The 21098-nt window shown below is 45.2% G+C and overlaps 1 protein-coding gene across 3 annotated transcripts in view; it reads right to left on the bottom strand.

Annotated features, from left to right (window-relative positions):
• herc1 (HECT and RLD domain containing E3 ubiquitin protein ligase family member 1) overlaps positions 1 to 21098 on the bottom strand; it is a 78730-nt gene that overhangs the window by 28320 nt on the left and 29312 nt on the right. For 2 of the 3 annotated variants that reach the window (XM_070830829.1, XM_070830844.1), the window contains exons 26-47: positions 19793 to 20064; positions 18212 to 18427; positions 17724 to 17844; positions 17346 to 17583; positions 17071 to 17243; positions 16347 to 16502; positions 16152 to 16258; positions 15957 to 16067; positions 15697 to 15867; positions 14454 to 14693; positions 13611 to 13694; positions 11823 to 12382; positions 10077 to 10719; positions 8773 to 9046; positions 7790 to 8000; positions 7539 to 7705; positions 5944 to 6060; positions 4852 to 5107; positions 3139 to 3260; positions 2802 to 3028; positions 1011 to 1279; positions 136 to 188 (exon numbers count right to left, since the gene is read on the bottom strand). In XM_070830829.1, the coding sequence (XP_070686930.1) occupies positions 136 to 188; positions 1011 to 1279; positions 2802 to 3028; positions 3139 to 3260; positions 4852 to 5107; positions 5944 to 6060; positions 7539 to 7705; positions 7790 to 8000; positions 8773 to 9046; positions 10077 to 10719; positions 11823 to 12382; positions 13611 to 13694; positions 14454 to 14693; positions 15697 to 15867; positions 15957 to 16067; positions 16152 to 16258; positions 16347 to 16502; positions 17071 to 17243; positions 17346 to 17583; positions 17724 to 17844; positions 18212 to 18427; positions 19793 to 20064 (4788 nt within the window). The remainder of the gene's footprint in view (positions 1 to 135; positions 189 to 1010; positions 1280 to 2801; positions 3029 to 3138; positions 3261 to 4851; positions 5108 to 5943; positions 6061 to 7538; positions 7706 to 7789; positions 8001 to 8772; positions 9047 to 10076; positions 10720 to 11822; positions 12383 to 13610; positions 13695 to 14453; positions 14694 to 15696; positions 15868 to 15956; positions 16068 to 16151; positions 16259 to 16346; positions 16503 to 17070; positions 17244 to 17345; positions 17584 to 17723; positions 17845 to 18211; positions 18428 to 19792; positions 20065 to 21098) is intronic. The other variant, XM_070830834.1, reaches the window with a different exon arrangement.

Genomic DNA, 21098 nt, shown 5'->3' with positions numbered 1-21098 from the left:
ACATGAAAGATCAGAATGTTTTTGTCAATACCTTTGACTTAGATGACCATCAGATCAGATTTTATGACAAATCAATGCAGAAAACCATGAAATTCCAAAAGGTTCACATTCTCTTTCTCGTGCCATCAAACTTACCTTCATAGACGCTGTCCTGCTTTCCCAGGAGGTCAGGAGCCTGTCCCTTATACCTGAAGACACATCAAACACTAAAATTACATGTGAATTCAACATTTTTACCTTTTTTGAATGACAAGAAAGTTCAAAATAGTACAGAAATACAACAGAAGGCCAGAGTTTTGTCTTGTAGCTGGTCCAAAGGGTTACTCGTCTTCTCAAATTACAATAAAACAATTACAATACAAACTGTGGCAGTGCCTCGTGTTTGCTTGTACAGCTCACGCCAACACAAAGCAAAGCTGACTGCAGAGTTTCTATTGGTAAGCTGATAATTGGCAGAAAAAATGACATTTTAAGAGTTAAACTACATCAATGCTGCATTTTTAAGGCTGATGTGAAGAGTTTAGTGTTTAAAAATCAGATGATTTATCACGTGTATAATTAATTAGGTGAAGGAGACTGACTCACTTCTGCAGACAACGCAGTTTCTCTTGTTATATTTTACACAAAGGGATGAATGTGCTCCATTTTGCAAACAAAACCATTTGTTAAAAAACAGCAGCATTTTTATTGATCTTTTTCTTTTGTTCTGCAGCAAACTAATGATGTTTTATATAATATATGAATGTAAAAAGCTGTATTTTATATTGCTGAAAATTCAATAACAATATTCTGGTGAAAACAAACAGATGATTGATCAGCTGATAGTGTTTTTAACATAAACAATCATTCCCGATCTTGCATTTATTTACTGAGCAGGACGTGTTTTGCTCTGTAATGAGACACGGCTCCTAAATGACTTGTTGTCTGAGACGAGCTGATGTCAGCAGCTATCAGCAGGTGTAATGGGGCAGAAACACAGCAGCCTATAAATCTGTCTCAGGTGTGTTTACCTCTCCACGATGGGGACTTTGGCCTTGCTTTTGATGGCCAAGTACTTCTCCCTGCAGCCCCCACACAGCAGGTAGTAAGGGTTTCCGCTCCCGCACTCCCCTCCGAACCAGCCGTCCACGTAGGAGCCGTTGCTGCGGTAGCCTTGGCGGTTGGCGCTGCGGCCGCAGCCCGGGTGGCTCTTCTTCATGTGTTGGTTGAAGTTGGCCACGTTGGCCTCGCACAGCTCGCACACCACCACCTCGTCCCGATCGTCTGTCTCACACACGTGCTGCGAGGTGTGGCGCAACCACACACACACACACACACACACACACACACACACACGGAGACAAACGCGAATTTACACGACACACGAGAGACACAGATGTTGAGAACAGCTGGTTAGGCATCCATGCGATGTGCTAGAAATATGAATCAATGACAGCTTTGCATTAATGAGCTCCTTTCCCGAAGCGTCGTTATCGATCGTTCATTTCATGCCAGTTAGAGCCGCTGACTGGGGAGACCTTCAGGGAGGTGTGGGAGTGTCTGACTGTTAAAGCTGCGTGTGTTTAGTATGAATTCACCAGTGGTGGAATATTTACTCACATTTACTCACACAAGGTACTCGTACTTCACTCAAGTATCTCCATTTCTGTATTGCACTTTTTGCTCCACTACATCTTTCAGACAGTTTTCACGTTACAGCTGAAACGATTTGTCGATTCAAGATTAGTTGAAGTTCAGGAAATTTAATCTGCAGCTATTTTGAACCCTGAACAAACAGAGATGGCAAAATAATTCTGGCACAGCTGCTTAAATGTGAGGATTTTCTGCTTTTCTCTGTTTCTCTGTCTGCGGCAAATTGAGTTTCTTTGGGTTTCCGACTGTTGAACAAATCAAGACGAATGGAGACGTCGCTTTGAGCTCAACAGACCAAACAAATAATAGATTAAGAAAAACAACCAGCAGATAAATCTGTAATGAAAATAACCAAATCCTGTGAAAACCACACATCTCCACATGCATTGATTGTGAACATAAACTGTATATAAACCTCCAAACAGAAGTCTGATTGGATGGAAGTCAATGAGGATGAATGAACGTCACTTCTGGCTCCAAAACCAAGATGGCGACGCCCAAAATGCCACTTTGAGTCCGTCTACAAACCAATGTCTGACGTCAAGGTGTCTGCAGCCACTTCTTCTATAAAGTCTAAGGTGTTTTTGCTAAAACGTAGAAATTATTTTGGCAGATAAACGTCGTTCTTTACTGTTAGTGTCATTAAGTTTGCCTACAAATGCCTTTTAGACAAGTGTGAAGACTCTTTTAAGCTCATTTAAGACACGACCTGCACAAACAGACCAAAGTAATCAAAGTGGTGGACATTTTAGAGATGTATGGTTCTCACATAGGATGATTTTACATCCCATGACGCACGGCTGGAGGTTAAACTAGCCAACAGGATGTAGTTAGCAGTTAAAATGAGCTCAACCATAAACATCTGCAGCAGTAAATTGCAACATGAAGACATTATTAATGCAGCAGTGATATTAATCAGGTACATCAGGAGACAGGGAGCATCTGAATGCACCGCGAGCACTTTTACTTTGAAATAATGTAGGTACGTTTGTTTTTAGTGAAGTAAGGGTTTGAATGCAGGACTTTCACAGTGTGATGTTTAACTTGACTAAAGGATGTGAGTACTTCTTCCACCACTGGGGCTTTCTGTGAGCGAGCGGTGATGTGGGGCAGGTGAAGAGCAGAATGGTGATGGCAGCCCTCTAGCCAGAGCATAAAGTCACACACACCCATGTTGGCCAGTCCAGTACCTCCGGGATCCACATTCCCAGAATGTCGGTGTCACTGGCGAGGTCCTGGCCGAACATGGCCTCCATGGTCTCCTCGTCCAGGTCCATCTCCAGCTCCTCGTCCAGGTTGAAGTCGTACAGGGCGCCCGGGTCCTGCTGCTGCTGGAGGGATGAGACCTCCCGGCGTGACTGGCTGTGGTGGGCCTGCACCGAGCGGTACAGCCCAGCTGGGAGGGGAGAGGAGTTCAGAGTGAAGGGGGGAGGAAAAGTGGGGGACAACCTGCTCTCCGTTTACACCAAATGTGAAGACAGATAAAAGATTGTGGAATAATCGTACCAGCGCGGGCCAGCAGCGTGCGTGCGGCCAGGTCGAAGCGGTGTTTCCTGCCGACGGCAGAGCGGCCTCTGAGCGGAGCACTGCTGGAGGCTGAGGCACTGTCCTGGTCCAGACCCTCAGGACTACAAGGTGCACAAACATCAACTTTAATTTAATGTGCATGCACTTTCAGTCATTTTGATGATAATCAACACTGAATATTAACATTTTTGTTGAAATTCTAAAAAGGTGGAGAAGTTAGTCTTTTTTCTTTTTAACATATTTTGGTGTCTAAATGACTGGAGGGTATAAAAAGCTTTGGAATTGGACCAGAATCAGAGTTACCCTTTAACTACCTGCTGTTATTAACAAACCATGTTCGTGAAATTAATTGGCCCTGCCTGACTTTACAAAACCTAAAAAGGAAAAAACATCTTTCCTAAAACCAGATGCCTTTAAGAAATATTCCTATTTGTGGACATCACAGCACCAAAATAATACATAATAATTCCTCCATTTATTTGCTTTAGCATTTTCTAGTTTCTCCCATAACTCAACCAACTTCAGGAGAACATCGTGTTACGTGTTTGTACATATCACATTACACAGCTTGTCTTATTGCTGTGATATTGTGTTGTACTACAGTAGCAGCCAATCAGGACTGTTGCTCCCCCTCGCTCCTCCTCTTCCCTGACAGGATGTGTTAATGTTCACATTCCCACGTTCCCATAAGGACCCACGGTCACACAGGTGTCACAGACCTTTTAAATATTCTGGAAATGTCCCTTTACAGCTTCATCCTTGAACTTAACCCCAGAAGTCCCTCAGTGACGGCTGCTAAACTTCCTGGTATGGTCATGTGACCCAGTGACCATTTCCAAAATGGCGGTCTGCCTGATTAACACCTCTGACACAACCAGCTAATTTTAAATATCTTGTTTGTGATATTGAAACAATTTTACCAGTTCTAATCCTGTCTTAGATCACAATCAACCTGTCCTGACCATATTTTATGAAACAGTAGACAGTCGGGGGAGTTTCTCCTCACTGCCGTAGTTCCTTGTGGCCCATTTAGTCTGTTTTATATCCCTCCATACTTTTATTTAAAGGAGAAAAGGGTCCGGGTTCATTTTGGCGCTGCAGCAGCAGGACCGAAGGTCCTCCATGTCGTGGCCCATCTGTATCTGTACGTTCCACCTAATACCAGCCTCTGCTAGTCCCTCACTATATATTCCATATTATACTTCTATCACAGCTCCATAAGAATACAGACAACCCAGGTCCTGTTTCTTAATCATTTCATCAGTCTGTGCACTGTTTATTCTGCAGCTGGTTATCACACTACTGTCACTTTACCTGTAACTTTGTCTCCAAATTCTGCTGAACGGTTCCTGTTTTATTTCTCTGTACTGATTTCTGCTCTTGTGCTGCTGCGACAACACATTTTTTATGGTTTATTTTATGTTATTTCGTGGGTACTTGACAGGAACTATTCTGGGGGTTCTCTCTTGGTTTCCTCCTGGCTTTGGATCAGACGTTTACGGCCGTGATCTTCACTTTGTTTTGCCTTTACTAAGAGTACTAATTTAAACTTAATTTAATTCCCAGTTCAGTAAAATTTTCTCTAGATTTAGAAACAAGCCCACTCAAGTTCACAAGGAGAGAGATCCAACATTTTGGATCAACGAAGACCTCGATTACGAATTCACTTAAATGTGAGAATCCGAGCTGTACCTCTCGCTGAAGCCTTCCTCCATCTCTGAAGCATCTGCGCTGGCTATGTCTCCAGGAGAGCACAGGTACGAGCTCCGGTCCAGAGACTTGCCTCCAGCAGAGGCTGCGGCGCCCGCACAGGACGAGTCGGACCCGTCGCCGCCGACGCCGCTTCCTCTGGTGTGAGGCTCGTCGTGCTCGTCCTCCGTACCCGGATGTTCGATCATCCACATGGCGAGCACTGTGATGTTCTGGGCGTCTGCTTCCCCGCGAGCCCCTGAGACAACGGGATCACACGCCTCAATATCCCATTCCATCACACACACTCTGCTAATTAAATAATAATAATAATAAATAAACTCATTCTATTACATTGTTTTACTTAAAGGGTAAATTCAGCATTTTGAAATCTATGTTTACATATTTTGGTTTCTAAATCACAGGTAGGTTGAAAAGGTTTTGCAATTGGTCCAGTGTTATATCGCTCTCTTCAAAGCCACCAGACTCCATTGACAAAAGCAGTTATTTTCACAGAACACAGGAGTTGCTGCTCTACTGCTGCCTCTATCAGTTAGCTTGTTTGTGTTACTGTGTGTTACACAAATATTATGTTATATCCAAACAAAACCTTCACAAATACCAAAGTTGCACAATAACACAGACAAACTAACCAGCCGAGGCAGCAGCAGACTGTTCTGTGAGGTGAAATTAAAGTAACGTTTTTATCAAAGGAGTCTGGTGTGTTTGCAGAGATCAATATAACAGCTGTTTCTGGTTAAACCAAAGAATTGCAAAAATTTTGAGAGCAGTTGAAGCTTCTCCAATTTCAGGATTTGCTGTTTCTCGTTGTTTTATATGATTGTAAACTGAATATCTTTAACTTTGTTTGTTCAAACTATCACAGACAGCTTTTTCTACCAGTTTATGATAAAAACAATCAAAAGATAAATCGCTGACGTAGCCTGAATACACACTCCCACTGTGCTGTGATGTCTGACCAAATGAGCCAAACTAACTCCAGCAAACTTGTGTTGATCAGCGTAAAAACTCATCCAAACTTTATCGATATAAATGGGATCAAATTGCACTGGAGTGAACTACAGTGGGACTGACCAGTGGCTTCCAGAGCTTTGGTGATCTGGCGCAGGGAGAAGCCCATCTCCAGCAGGGGCACTGCGATGGCGGGAGGAGGGGGAGACGTGGACAGCCTGCTGCTGGGGTCTGACAGAGCTGCGGCAAACAGACGCAACAATCTGTTAAAAACTATTGTGAAATCTGGGATAAAGGGCTGAAAGTCACATGTGAGCGTCCCTGTTATCATACAGAATGTTAAAGTCATGGTTAGTTGGTTTTTCTTCTTCTCATCTGTTTCTTTTGAAGTGTGAATGCGTTTTATTGTGCATGCTTTCTGATTTCTGTGTTTAATGGATCTTAAATTGCTGTTTAACTCTGACCTAAATGCATTTTCTAGAAATCTTTACTACAGCTCTTAACGGGACACACATTGAAAAGGCATCCTCATTCGGCTTCTGGCCTGATGACAAGCTGTGCTTTCAGAAGAACATTAACAAAATGAACGAGCAAAGCTGTTTTCCAGCCTTCTTATCCATTATGGACTGCAGACATGCACATAAACCTCTTGCTGCAGTCGCTGACGGTGTGAAGAGAACAGCACTGCATCCTCTTTATTCTCAAATCAATTATTGGAAAACTCCCCGAGTATCTCACACGTCCTCTTAAGTACAAGTCCTCTGCACGCTGCACCAGAACTATTTACATCACATAAGACTGTTTGAGCCTCTGAAATCTTCATGTCAGTACTGAAATTAGTAAACTTTTATGCCCCATCGTAGCGAAACAATCTGCAGAACTAGACAAGCTTTCAATCAATTCAACTGACACGGAGCGTTGTGAACGTACTTGTTCGCTTTAAAATGGATGTCGTCCCTTATGTTGATGTCCTCGGCTGATGTGAAGTCAAAACTGTAAACTTTCTCATGTTTTTATGATGCATGTGTACTATGATCATATTATTAGTTGTTCCATAAGGTAAAAAAGGATTAAAGGAAGGAATAACTATATTTTTTTCATTATATTAAAGCACAAGCGGCTCGTCTGACATAAAGAGCAGCTACATTAATGCCAGAAGTCATTATTTCACTTTAAAGAAGCACGATGAGCTTCACAGGTGCTGACTCACACAGCTGAAGCCTTTTATCAAAGGACTGAGGTGTTACTCCCAGAACTCACTGTGTTTGACCCTGAGCACCAACAGGTGTGTTGAAATCACTACGTCAGAGGCTTCTGGCTCCAAAAACCAGGATGGTGTTGCTCAAAAAGCCAAACTCGACACTTCAAAACAGCAGCCCCCCCAAAAAATACCAACAGGTGACGTCATGGTTGACAACGTCACTGGCAGTAGGGATGTGTTAGTATGTCACACTGGACTAAGCAAACGAAAATGCATCCGGATCAACTGAGTCGATCAGCAGGTGAAGGTGACTGAATGAGGCGTGTGTGAGGAAAAAGTCTATTTGTTTATTAATCACCAGCTGGACGGACATTTTACAACAGAGAGCATTAAATTTAAAGTAATTTAAGAAAATTGCTGCATTTCTATGAGAATTTCAAATAATTTTGCATTAGTGAGCCAAACTAGAAGCTTGTGTGTTTTGTTTGAGACGTTTCCATCCATCTGCCGTACTTACAGGTACCCGTCCTGTTCTGGGGCCTGTTGGGTTGGGAGTCCGGGGAGGTGAGACTCTGCCGGCGGCCGACCTCGTCCGAGGGGGATGTCGGCAGAGAGGACACCGGAGGGGTCTGGGCTCGACGGGTCGGGACCAGCGTGGTGGTTGGATAGCTGGAGAACATTTGCCTGCCACGTCACAGAGAAGCATTGAAATAATCGTCTCAGCTCAACCCTTCATGACCTACGAGGCTGTCTGACGTCTGTTCTGACCTGAGGAGGCTGAGGGGCATGACCCCCGGAGACTCGGAGGCGGGGACGGTCTCGGTGTCGGTGACGGGCGTGGTAGCGGTGGTGGTGTCCTCCAGCGAGGAGCTCATGAAGGAGGTGGTGCTGGAGGCAGAGGGGCTGGTGGTGACCGGGGTTTGAGCCAACTGCTCCCCCTCCGTGCCCTCCCCCTCGCCCTCGGGCTCAGTCCTCACTCCTGGAGGAGACGGAAAGACAGACGGAGCTAAAGAGAAGCCGATGAACCACAGAAACATTCCTGACGTTAAACATCACCGTTTCTAATGAGCATATTACTCTCCATAAGTATCATCATCAAAGTCTCCCAGACGCAGCGTGGGTTTTTATTATCGGCCCCCCGATGCAGTGGTCGTACCGTATTTCTTCAAACATTGGCTTTCAGCATCCTCTGCTATTTAACAAATATGTATTTCTGTTCTTTAATGTGCACTATAGTTTTTATTTTATTATATTTAACTCGCACTTTGGTTTTAATCTTTTTATCAATTTATCTGCTTATTTATTGTTGTATTCATGGTGGTGGTCACTTTTATGCTTTTGCTCTTTTGCTGCTGTAGCTGCTGCAGAATTTCCCCTCTGGGATCAATAAAGTATTTCTATCTATCTATCTATATTTACTCCAGCTGCAGAGAGCACCAGACCTCATGAAGCTGATTATGCAAACAGTGTGCAAAGCTGCCGTCGAAGCTAAAAGGTGGTTACTTTGAATAAATAAAATATAAAATATAAAACATGTTCTGGTTTGTTTAACACTTTTTTTTATTTCCTACATGATTCCACATGTGTTCCTTCATAGTTTTGATGTCTTCAATATTAATCTACAACAAAGAAAATAATAAAAATAAAGAAAAACCATTAAAGGGGGAGGTGTTTCTGATATAATAATACTGATAACTATCTTTTCTTTATAAGGAACTCTCCGGGTCGATCAGCTCTCTACATGTTCTCACCCGGCTTGGCCTTCCCCCCGCTGGGCTCCTCCAGCAGCCCGTTCACCACCAGCTTGTAGATCATGGCCTGCGCCCTCTCCAGGTCTGCCAGGCCCAAGGCCCGCTTGATGGGGGAGCGCATCACCGCCCGCTTCACCATATGGCGCATGAGGAACTGCAGCGCCGCACGCATCTCCACCTCCTCCTGGCACACTGGCGAGGTGGCAGCCGTGCTTCCGCTGGTGCTGGCATTTAGATCGGCATTGTGTCCACTGGGTGCTGCTTCAGGTAACACCTTGATGCCAGAGGAGAGAATGAGTTGACAGGATTGTGGGTAATATGAGACCTGGATGTGTTTCAGGTGTAAGATTTCACTCTCAGCCACATTTCTGTACCCAGAGTCTTCTAATTGTTCAATTTAAAAGGAATATATAAACATAAAGAAAGGAAGTTTTTATGCAGAAATGATTAGAGGATTGATACTCGTCTCACATCTGTCTGTTAAATATTAATGATCCCAGTTTCTGCACTGAACCCAAGTAAAGCCACAACTTCTTATTTTTACACACAGATAAAAAAAGAGATATAAAAAGATATAATGTGTGTTTTTATTGAGCTTCAGAGGTGCTGGTGGGCAGGTTTTCTTACCTTTGGACAGAAACAGACGAGCTGATGCCTTGTGTTTCACGGCTTTATGTTCAGCTAAGCTAATCGACTGCTGCTGCTTCCAACTTCATATTTAAACAGACAGATATGAGAGTGGCAGCGATGTTTTCATCCAACTCTCAGGGAGAGAGAGAAACATTTAAAGGATAACGTCGGCATTTTTAAAGATATTTTGGGTTTGAAATGACAAAACCCCACAGAACACAGGGGTTGCTGGTCTACTGCTCGGTCAGGTTGTTTGTGTTAGTTTGTGACTTTGGTGCTTTAAAGGGAACCAACAGAATATTTGTGTAACACACATTAACACAAAGAAACTAACAGATCGAGGCGGCAGCAGACCAGCAGCTCCTGTGTTCTGAGACGTAAAATCCCTGTTTTTCTGAATGGAGTCTGGTGTGTGTGCAGAGAGCGATATAACGGCTGTTTGTGGTTAAACCAAAAGGATCTTCCAGGTCTCTCTCTGTAGGGATCCTTTCCATGATGCTGTCACACACTGGATTAATTCCAAAACTTTTTGTACCTACCAGTAATTTAGACACATGGACAAGTAAAAGTGGGGCCCAGGTTTAAAAACACAACTTATCCTTTAGGAGCTTCATCCTGCCACTGAAGAAGAGGTACATTGCTGCTGTGTGAGTAAACATAACGAGCTACAGTACCTTTGGAATAAGCAGCAGTTCAGCGTATTTGCTGCAGCTCAGCAGGGCGCTGAGGGTCTTCATGGCTCCCAGGTAGAGGTACGACAGCTGCACGGCGTGGATTTCCGACTGGGTGGCAATAGAGGAAGGAGAAGTCTCGTGGCTGCGGGAGCCGCCGTGCTCGTGGCCTTTCTTCCTGTTCCCCTCAGCAGGAGCGTGAGGGGCTGCGGTGAAAAGGGTCTCATTCCCGCCTCCGCTGACCACAGACGAGATCTCGCTCTCTGACTTCGAGTTGGGCGCCACGTGTGCTTTCACCTCATCCAGGCTGTGGGACACACGCATGTCAGAGGTCACGGTGTTTGGAGCCGCTCCAGGTGATGCTCCCACGGCATCCTTCTGTTCGTTACGGTTGTGCCCCTCGTTGTCCGCCTTGTCTTCGTTGCTGCTCGGCTCGTGCCCGGTCGACGCCGCGTTGCGATGCTTCTTGTCGTGGCGCCGGGCGCTGAGCTTGGCGGCGGTGTCCTCGTGGATGCTGGTAAGGTAGGTGAGGTCCAGCAGCAGCGAGGCAGTGAGGCCACGGAAACGAGCCACGTCGAAGGGCAGCGGCTCGCACGGTTCCAGGTTGTATAGTGGAGTGTCACTAGGCGACCAGAAAGTTGGGAAGCTTTAATAGAAGGGAGTGGAGAGTGAAAAGAGACAAGGGAAGGAAACACAAAGTGAGGGACAGGGCAGGAGAGAAAGAGCACAGCATGCAAGACAAATAAAAAGATGGAATGTGTGGGCATGGCACAAAAACATGCTGAGTTATTGGGCCATGCGAAAGGGTAACGGATTAATAATGGAGGCAAAAGGGCGAGTCGAGAACAAAAAACATTTAAATCACAGCAAGGGAAAACAGAAGGTTAAAAAGCAAAAGACTAACGCAGAGCGTCAGAGGTATGAGAACAAAGGCAGTGGAGAAACACTCGGCAAACAAAATCGGCTCCATCTGTCACGTTAGTGTCCAGAAAAGAGCGTCATGCGTTGTAGCACTGCTGTTGGACCGACAGTCACGTGATCTTCCCTTACAGGAAGTAATTTAAGCCGCTTCCCCCAGTTCAAATAGTTATTTAGCAAAATACTGGAAGAAAAATAGTTTCAGAGGCCTAAAGGTCAGTACGAACACTTTTACCACTCAGTACATGGCCGGTGGTGTCAAAAGTAGGGATGCTAGTAATTTACCGTTTAACCGATTAATGCTGTCAGTTAAACACCTAAAAATATTCATGCTGCTCATACGAGTGCTTGTAGGAAGCATACAACAATCTAAAGCAGCACAAGTACAGTGATAATGAGGAAGATGAACAGATGTGGGATCTGTGTTCCTCTGCGCACAGCAAGGCGGATCATTTCACTGAAGTAGGACAGAAAAAAGGTGGAGGGCGTATCCTCTGTGACTACAGCGGCGGCGGTTACAGCCGTCCTCGCAGGAACGTGCTGCCGGACTTGAGCCGAGGTCGCCACAGCACAAAAAAAAGTCTTAGTTACTTCACTGGTGAGGAGCTCTTACTTAAAACACACACCTGTAGTAATGGCGTCCATTCTACATGTTCATGTAGTTAAATGGTTAATGAGGTTAACGAGGGTCAGCGATCAGTCAGAATAAAAGTTAAATTGTTTTACCTCTAAAATATACCAGTAACAACGAAGATAGCGACACATCCACAAAGTGAAATGTCAAAGCAAGGTGACATAAAAGGTGCCACAGTAAGACTTTTCCCACGGTACCTGATGGTGATCTCCGCCTCGTCCCACTGCACCTTCGCCGAGGTGCTGCCCTCCTTCACCACGCCCAGCAGAGTGGCGTGCCTCCCGGTCTGCTTGTGCACGCAGCGGCCGCCGACGCGCAGGCCGGCGTCCGCGCCCCCGATGACCGCCAGGACCGGCCACACCTCGGTGCAGAGCGTCCTCAGGTGGTGCTCCGACAGCTCCCCCAAGCCGTGCTGCCGCCCGTGGCGCCCCCTCTCCTCCTCCGTCCTCGCGGGCGCCTCCTGGCTCTCTCTCTGGGCGTCGTGCTCCTCGCGACTCTGCACCGAGCGACTCTTTTTCAGCCTCTGACCGCCGCCGCTGCCAGACGCGCTGGCTGACTCCCTGAAGCAGGGTTTGATCTTGTGCAGCCGTTCGATCAGGGTCTTGTTGATGCGGTGCGTCCAGTGGTCGGTGCGATGGAGGATGCGAATCAGCTGCGTGGTGGCCTCGGCGAGGACGGTGGCCATGGGGCTGCAGACTGGGTCGCCAGGTAAGAGGTCCCGTGGTGTTCCCCTCATCTGCATGTCACAGATCTTAACCTGGGAAAGAAGAACACTCATATATAAATACAATATATACACACACAGAGAATTAACATGAAACCAAAAGAAGCAGTTTTTATGGTTATTTTATGGTCAAGCATCACAACTTATTACACAATTCGGCTGCAGATGGAAAGCCAGAGTTACCAGGGTTACCAGGGTTACCAGGAGATGTTTAAACCAACAAACACACACTTTTTTATCTCAAATCTTCTGGCATGTTTGACTTGAGAACAATAAATGTTTGATTCTGGCTGCTGAGCTGAAACACTCGTGTCTGCAGGGTGAGCGAGTGTGTTTGATTTACTGTATTTAGAGAACAGAGAACATTAATCAGCGCTGACATGACGATTGGCTGACTAACCGCTGACATGCACACACACACACACACACTCCTCTTTAACTAACAGGAGGGAGCAGCGCTGTGTGTTGTTTATTAATAAAGCTCTTCTGCTCTGTGGTTGCACTTGAAGGCAGCACAGGACATTTTGACACGATGCCTCTTGTTCACACTGAACCTGGAAAATGTAGTTTTCAGGTATTACACTGCAAACAGGTGGAATGAGCTGCAAAATATGTGTAAATATAAAGTGCATCTCCTCCGTTTTAAACTGTATGTTGGTTTTTATTGTGCAGAGGTCTCTCTTTAAAAAAAAAACAGAGATCCCAACCTCAACAAGACAGCCTGTTAAAATAAAGGAGTAATAATAGTGATAATAACAGTATTCCACTATTAAACCCCCGAATGGGACAAGATAGATGAGAATTTGACCTGGATCATGTAAACAGAATATTCTGGATGTAGAAGTTAGACATCAGGGCTATGCTGATATATATTCAGGTTTTATTTATGCAACATATTCACAGTCAGCTCTGTAGTAGTAGTAAACAAACCAACCAGCCAACAGTTTGCAGGGCTGCTAGTAGAGATGCTGCCCAAAAGAAAAGACCACAAGAGAAACACTCCAACTGTTGAAACACTTCTGACAGACTTCGATTTAAGGAATTTATGACAAAAAGGAGCAAAATGGCACAAGCTGCTCCAATATTCCACTTTACTCCAATCAAAGCACGCAGCCCTACGTAGGAACACCGTCTTCTCTGAATAAGATCAAAAACATTTGGAGCACGTAAACGCAGTCGCTGCAAACAGAGGCCTAAGCCTGTGTGTGTGTGTGTGTGTGTGTGTGTGTGTGTGTGTGTGTGTGTGTGTGTGTCCTCTCACCTTCTCTCCTGGGTTGCTGCTGTAGAACATCACACAGGGATAAAGCTCTGTGGCGTCAACATCCTCGAAGGCCAACTTTGGCTCCTGTGGAAGCACAAGTTAGCAAGTTAGACATAAGATAACATAAGATGAGATAAAACAGAAACAATACAATAAACATAGGAGAAATATAAAAAAAAGAAGGGGAGATATTAGAAAGTATTGCACATTGTATGAACTGTCTTTCTGTCCTCAGTAATCAGCAGGTTATTTCTCAGAGTATGTATGAGGAATGACAAAGAGAGTCTAGCAATCATCAATACAGCTTGTTATATGTTTAAGTATATCTAAAATAGAACCTGTATACAAAAACATGATGAAATGTTCTCGAGCTGCAGTGATCAATCAGTTAGCCAATTATTCAATCAACGGAAAGTTAATTGTCATTTTTTGTGATGATTAATTAACTTTTTAAGTAATTTTTTAAGCAAAAATGTGCTATTTCCAACAATCCAGAGACTTCTAGCAATCATTACCACAGCTTGAAATATATTTAAATTCTATATATTATATCATATTCATTATATTTGAAATTGAATACAAAACTGATTAACTGTTATTTAGGGTTAGTAAATTAATCAAATATTAGATTGTCAACAACTATTTTAATATTCATCAATCATTTTTCACCTAAAATTACAAAAACGGATATTTCCAGGGTCTCAAATGTGAGGATTGGCCTCATTACTTGGTCTTAAATTATTCTATATTTAATAGGAGACCAAATGATTCATGGAGAAAATAATCTACGGATTAACCGACATGATGCCACGGTGTCTGGCGCTGAGCTCCACAGTCCCTCACCTCTCCGTTCTTGCCAAAGGAGATGGTTCTGGCCTCCATGTCCAGGACGCAGGTGATGAAGTCTCCCTGCGTGAAGCTGCTGAGGGTCAGCGTTTGCTCCCCGTTGTGATACAGGTTCCCGCTGTACGCTCGGTACAGCCACATGTCCGACGTGGTGCGATGGTTGAAGTCGTGCACGGGCCACCGCGAGACGCCTACGCATGTGCCCTCGTTGCCTCGGTTCTCCTTCACGATGTAAAACTACAAAGTGGAAAGAAAACATCAATATCAAAAGACAACAAACATGAAGAGAGCTTCTTGGACATTCAGCTGACTTCACGAGGGTTTTTCCAAAAGAATGACTTTATATCTTTAATCCGGAGCCTGATTTCTACATATTTTAGTTTCCAGATGAGAGGCAATCAATAGAATCATGTTATTTCATACAGTGTCACTAACAGGAACATATTGTGAAGGAATCCTTTTCAAGTTGGTAAAAGCAGCCAGGGTGGCTTCATTTCTCCAACTGTTATTGTAAGTTTACTTTGGTGTCTAAGTAACTAGAAGGTACAGAGAGTTTTGGAGTTGGTCCAGTAGATCGCCTCAGCTGGCAGCCATGAGTCAGACTGCAAATGTAATCAAAGCACGTCCACTAAAAGAGCTTGTTTGATCCACTGACAGGCTCAGAGTGTTATTCTAAGTGTGTGACAGCATCATGGAAAGGATCCCTACAGAGAGAGACTCTTTAAGGACACCAGACTCCAATGACAAAAACATTTTAAACTGTAGAACACAGGAGTTGCTGATCTACCGCTGCCTAAACTTGTTAGTTTGTTTGTGTTATTGTGTGATTTCTGTGTTTTAACGGGTTCGTTTGGATCCAAAGTAATATCTGTGTAACACACAAGAACACAAACAACCTGAATGATCGAGGCAGCGGGAAACCAGCCACTCCTGTTTTCTGTGAGGTAAAATTAGTGTTTTTGTGAATGTAGTCTGGTGTGTGTGCTGTTTGTGGTTAAACCAAAAGGATCTTCCAGGTCTCTCTCTGTAGGGATCCTTTCCATGATGCTGTCACACACTTAGAATAACAAGTTCCTCTGTTCCTCCTCTAACCTCCTTACATTGGGACTATGGGAACACATTAACTGTTGAGTTCATCAAGTTTTCCTATAAAATGTTACCAAAATGAGGAACAGCAACGGTGGAAGACTACATCATCATGTTTTGTGTCATGTGTGACTATAATAATACAATACTGTACCTTCCATTGGTAGCACCCAGAGGAGATACCAGTGGAGGCCAGGCCGTAGCCTTTACCCCCGCTGCCGTGCGTCAGCCCCTGGCCATTTTCCACCACACAACACTGGGCCTTCTCCGGGTCAAAGGACACCTCCTGAATGGGAAGGTTCTCGTCCTCCTCCTCCGCCTCTCCCTGTGCGTTAAAGAAACTCTCGGTCACTCAAACAAACAGGGACTATCGGGACAAACTGGGTAGGAAAAGGAGAAAAGCTGGCTGCACACCTGAAGTTTGAGTTCCTGGACCTTTTCTTTAATCTGGATCGAGTGCTTGGCCTGAGCAATGGGAGCTTCCCACATGCAGTCAGTCAACAGGGAGAACAGCCGCTCAACAACCTGGATGAGAACAAATCATATCAGCTCGCTGACTGCAAACGCTTTGCTCCTGAGGATCTGTGCAAAGCAAAGCACGAGGCTTACCTGCGTCATCTGGTCGTCCTCCATGTTGGCCTCGCAGGCGGGCAGCACGGCCTCCAGGACGTGAAGAGCGAGGAGCCGAGTTCTCAAGTTTCCCACCAGAGGGACTCCTGCAATTAGCAGGAACAAAGAGTTAACATCTCAGCAGTGTTTTATCTGTGTTTTGTCTGCGCCGTCACACTCGAGCTGTTCCTCTACCTGAGCAGCACTTCTGTGCGGCGATGTTGAGCAGCACCTCGGTCCATTTAGGGGAGGCCATCTTGGACTGGATGGCCTTGGAGGACACGACTCTCCTGAGGAAGACGAGGAAGTCCCCGAGGTGTAGCTCAGCGGTGTGCTGCTTACGGATCAGAGCTGAAAACACCAAACACAAGAACACAAATATAATTACACTTTACATTTCAGTAATTTCTACTGTAGGTACAAGAAATCCTGCTCTAACCTGCTGATATCAGAGAATCTAAACGTTACGTTTCTGGTTTCAGCATTTTTAAGCTTTAATCATTTACACACTGCCAAGTTATATATCTATTATAATTTCTTATATTTATATGCTTTACTATGTATTTTTTTGCAAAGCTGACAGTGGCTATCTTTGCTTTTATTAGTAGATTTTATTGATGAAAAACTGAGGTTATCTATGAATTTATCTTTATATTTGCTTGCCGACAAGATTCAGATCATCAGCAAGCAAAACTTTTGGATCACTAATTTATTTTACTTGCTATAGAAAATTTTTTTTTGATTTTAGTGTCAATAGTTTTGCTCTTGCATCTATTTTTTGTTGCAGTGTGGAAGGTTTTGCTCTGTTTGTATAATAAAGACACAAAAGTAATATAATAAAAAAAAACAACTCTGCTCACGTGATTCAATCATCAAACACGAGGGGCAACATGTCTTTGACACCGGACTGCTTTCTCACCTCTGAAGTCTTTCTTCTCAGAGTCTGCACTGTCCTCCAGTTTGCTGTCTTCTTGGTCTTTCCCAGAAGCCAGCAGACTGACTCCTGCCTGAGACAGCAGGTTCTTCAGCTGACTGCACAGCAGGTCCAGCAACGACTGGACAACCTTGGGACTCAACTTGTCCGCGTACGTCCTGCGAATCCAAGAAAAGACACAGCTGTAATATTTTCTTTAAAGTACTTGAGATGTCACGGCGACTCCGTCCCTTCAGTTTCTCGTGTCCTACAGCTCCTACCCGGTGCTGATGGCCAGTATCTGCAGCAGGCGCGTGGAGGCCACCTTGAGGGCCGTGCTGAGCTGGGACACTCCGGGTTTCTGCAGCAGCTGGAGCGGCTGCCCCAGCATGGTCTCCGTCCCGCAGAGCTGGGACAGCACGTTGAGCAGCCCGCTGGAGATGGCCAGGGAGACGTCCACGGGCTGGTAACGAACGCTCAGAGCAAACACGGTCACCAGCAGGAGGCGCTGCTGGGCTTCTGGGATGGAGACGGAGCGAGAGATGATGAGAACAGGCAGTCAATTAAAAGATTTAATGTTTTAATGTCATAGACTGATAAATGTTTGAGACTTTATCCCAACAGATCACATTGGGGGTGTGCAGCAGCGTCTCTGGTACCTATGTGGTGCTTGTTGGCCTGCAGTGCCCTCTCCAGTGTGACAGACAGCTGCTGGTAGATCTTATGAACAGCTGTCTGGATTTCCATCTGGATGCTCCTCTTGGCTGCTTTTACACCATCCTGAAAAAAGAAAGTGTGCACTGGTATGTTAAAAAGACTCTCTCTCATCATTTATGAGCCTTTGGGCAGTGTGTGTGCAGCCTCCAGCCAATAGCGACCAGGTGCCAGATCATTAACACACATCTGAGAAGAGGATACAACAATGGTGGTCAGAGCGCCGAAAAAACAAAAATATGCGAAGTGAAAAGCCAAGCGGACGAAGCTTGATCCAAAACCAGAGTGAATCTAGGACCGCAGCCAGCTGAGCCGAGGAGGAGCTTTGAACGTTGACAAATCCTACTTTTGTAACTCAAACACAATCTGTGGGACCAGGCTGAAAATGTATCAGTCAGAACCCATACAGGAAGTACTTGCTGAGGCCTCGTACCTGATAGTGATGTAGCTGGACGCTCTCTCTCTTCAGCCCTCCGGTGCCGACGGTGCCGAGGCCGAAACATCCTGCGAGGAACTGCAGCCTGACGGATGTGAGCAGCGAGGAGGACTGGAAGGCACTGCTGGATCGATCGGCATTTCCGGGCTGGCTGCCCTTCTCCTCCATGCCAGAGATCAACACCACAATCTGGTGGAGCGCCTCCAACCGCAGCTGGACAAAAAAAAAAAAAACAACACAAGCGGATAGTGTTACAGAGTGTAGCTTTTGGACTGAGCTCTTTTGGCTCTTACAGATAATATCTTGTTGCTTTATGCTTCACTGGTCTGAAAGGGTTATTACAGGACCAAGGGTCGTAGAATATTCTCAACTCTTTATGTGAACTAAAAAACATCAACTCACATGACAATGGCTTCACGGAACTATACTATGAAGCAGGTTTAGCAAATGTAGGTGATCTTTTCATATTCCGAGCTTCACCGAGCAAACAACCACACATGAAGCTGGTTATCAGCTCGGCGAGTCAAGTTTCAAATCTTCGTTATGAGCTCGTTCACATGAAAAAGGGGGCAGTGTGTGCAGCACATGACGAGTCACAAACACGGATGAGTCTACTGGCGGCGGAGCCATCACTGCTGCATCATTAGGGCAGATGTAGATGTGACAATAATGTGTTGCTTATTTTCAGCCTCCTTCTTTCAGCTGAAACTACTTGGGTGCAAATGAAGAATAAAGATAACACCACACTTCAAAGCAGTAAGCAGGCTTAGTCTCACTTATCTTATAAACACAACGATTACCAGGTTTAACGCTCTCGATTTCAGGATGATACAAGAATACAAAAGCACAATAAAATGGCTTCGATAGCAGCAGACGGGAAATAAAAGTTACTAGCACTCTCCGCCTCTAATTAATTACATTCACTTTAATGTACAAACATATTTTCAGTAGGAACGATAATCAAAGGAGACGCTGGGTGCATTTACGCACGAGGCGCAGCTGATTATCTAAAGCTCCAGACATGCCAACAGGATCGATCTGGCTCTGATGTAATCAATTCAAGGAGAGCTGATTGGTTAGTAGGGTTTTTTTTTTTTTTTATACGCATTGATCTCTTATCTTGAGATTGACCCGCCAGTAAGACGTGAAACCTCCGGGTTAGCGTTAGCTCCCAAATTAATCATTTTCAGACAATAAAAACTAAACTAAAACTAGTAAACATGCTATAAAAAGTTGGACAAATTCAGTGGGTGTTTTCTAGATTTACAGTCTTTTCAGAAACAAGCTCTCTCTTCCTGTTACTTTTCTTCCCCTGCAGCTCTCTGCAGACAAAAGGCTGCTGAAAAGACTTTAAAAAACACCCTCTGATCACATCGTATTAGCCTCAGGCTGAACCTAAACGTGCATTTATGCACAGTATGAGAACTGAGGATTTTGTCCTTCATCTCTGGTGGATCTCTTCCTGACCAGGATCAACATGTGATCCCAACAATCCTGCTTGAGGTCTTATAGCGATAGAAGTGATCTGTGGTACCAAGGCAGCCAGAGACCCACAACAGTCCTGAGAGAGCCCCTCACCTCAGCCCTGCTCTGCTGCTGCTCCATGGCCAGGATGGTCGCCTGTGGGCTGGTGGACATGCTTTCCTCCGGCTCCTTGAAGGCTGGAGCCAGGCCCACGTCCCCACTGATGAAGCTGACCATGTTGTCGATGAGAGCGTGGATGCCCAGGGAGCGGCTCAGGTCCAGGTCCGACTCCTCGTAGGAGTGGGCCGAGCTGTAGCTCCGCTGGCGGCTCAGTTTGGCCCGGAACCAGGACTCGGCCAGGGAGTCCGGCGAGCTGTGGAGTAGGCCTGGAAACGGGGAGAGAAAGAAGAGCCTTTCAGATCCATAAATGAGCAATAAAACTCTTCTGATGGATGGACCATGTTGCTGTTAAGCACTTAAGAGCTATGCAGTGTGATGCATTATTGCTCTATAAAGGTTTATCAGATGGAGAAATGCTGAATCCTCATGCGGGCACAAGCCTTCATCAGCCATTATGAACTCATCTATAATGGACGCACTGGATTTCTAAACGCACTCCGGAACAAAATGCTGCGGTTGAGAAGTGAAATGGTAACCAGGGCTAGCGTCTCCATATAACAGCTGGGAGCATTAAAGTCGTTAGTGTCACTAGGGCCGTCCCGAATATCAATTTTGGGTGTTTGCAAGCTTCAGTGACGATGAACCGTGAATATTCAAAGGTTCACTGGCGTCACCGGTAATCATTGAAGTAACCGGGAAGACATTAATACGACCTTAAGTCACTTCCTCTCTGGTGCACGTGGGGAGAGGGCGCTACGCTTCGGCGATAGCTCCGTCCTGCTACCACGAGCTGGGACGCATTTATTGACCAAATGTCCGCACTGGTGTGTGAGCGTGTGTGTGTGTTTGGACGTCGTCGATTACCATGGCGACAGCAGAAGCTTTGAAACATTCAGGTCGGCCCCAGTCAGCACCGATGATTTCACTAAAAGCGCGACTGGTAAAAAGCTCACGTTCTTCACGGGGAAATACGCCGTCATTGTGCAAAGAACGAACATTCGGAGCGGAAGAATGAACTGTTATTTGTACAATCGGCACGTCTGCATGGTCTTAATGTCCTTATTTGTCTTTGCGTTATAGGATATGAAGCGTCTCGAAGCTCAAAACAAGGCCCTCGTCATGAGAGGTGAATGGAGGGGCATCGCAGGAATGGAGGTGTGAGCTAACAAGAGGAAGAAACATGCCATCGTTTACTTGCTTGGAGCTCCTCTTGTGTTTGGGGCTCAACTGCCCCAAAAGAAGCAAATAAACTATCCACACAGGAACCAAAAGACAGAGAGACAAGAGTAACGTATGACTG

The sequence above is a fragment of the Pempheris klunzingeri genome, chromosome 1 (assembly GCF_042242105.1).
Source record: "Pempheris klunzingeri isolate RE-2024b chromosome 1, fPemKlu1.hap1, whole genome shotgun sequence".
NCBI lineage: Eukaryota > Metazoa > Chordata > Actinopteri > Acropomatiformes > Pempheridae > Pempheris > Pempheris klunzingeri.
Note: the sequence above shows the minus strand (reverse complement) of the source record. Positions and strands in the feature narration are given on the sequence as shown.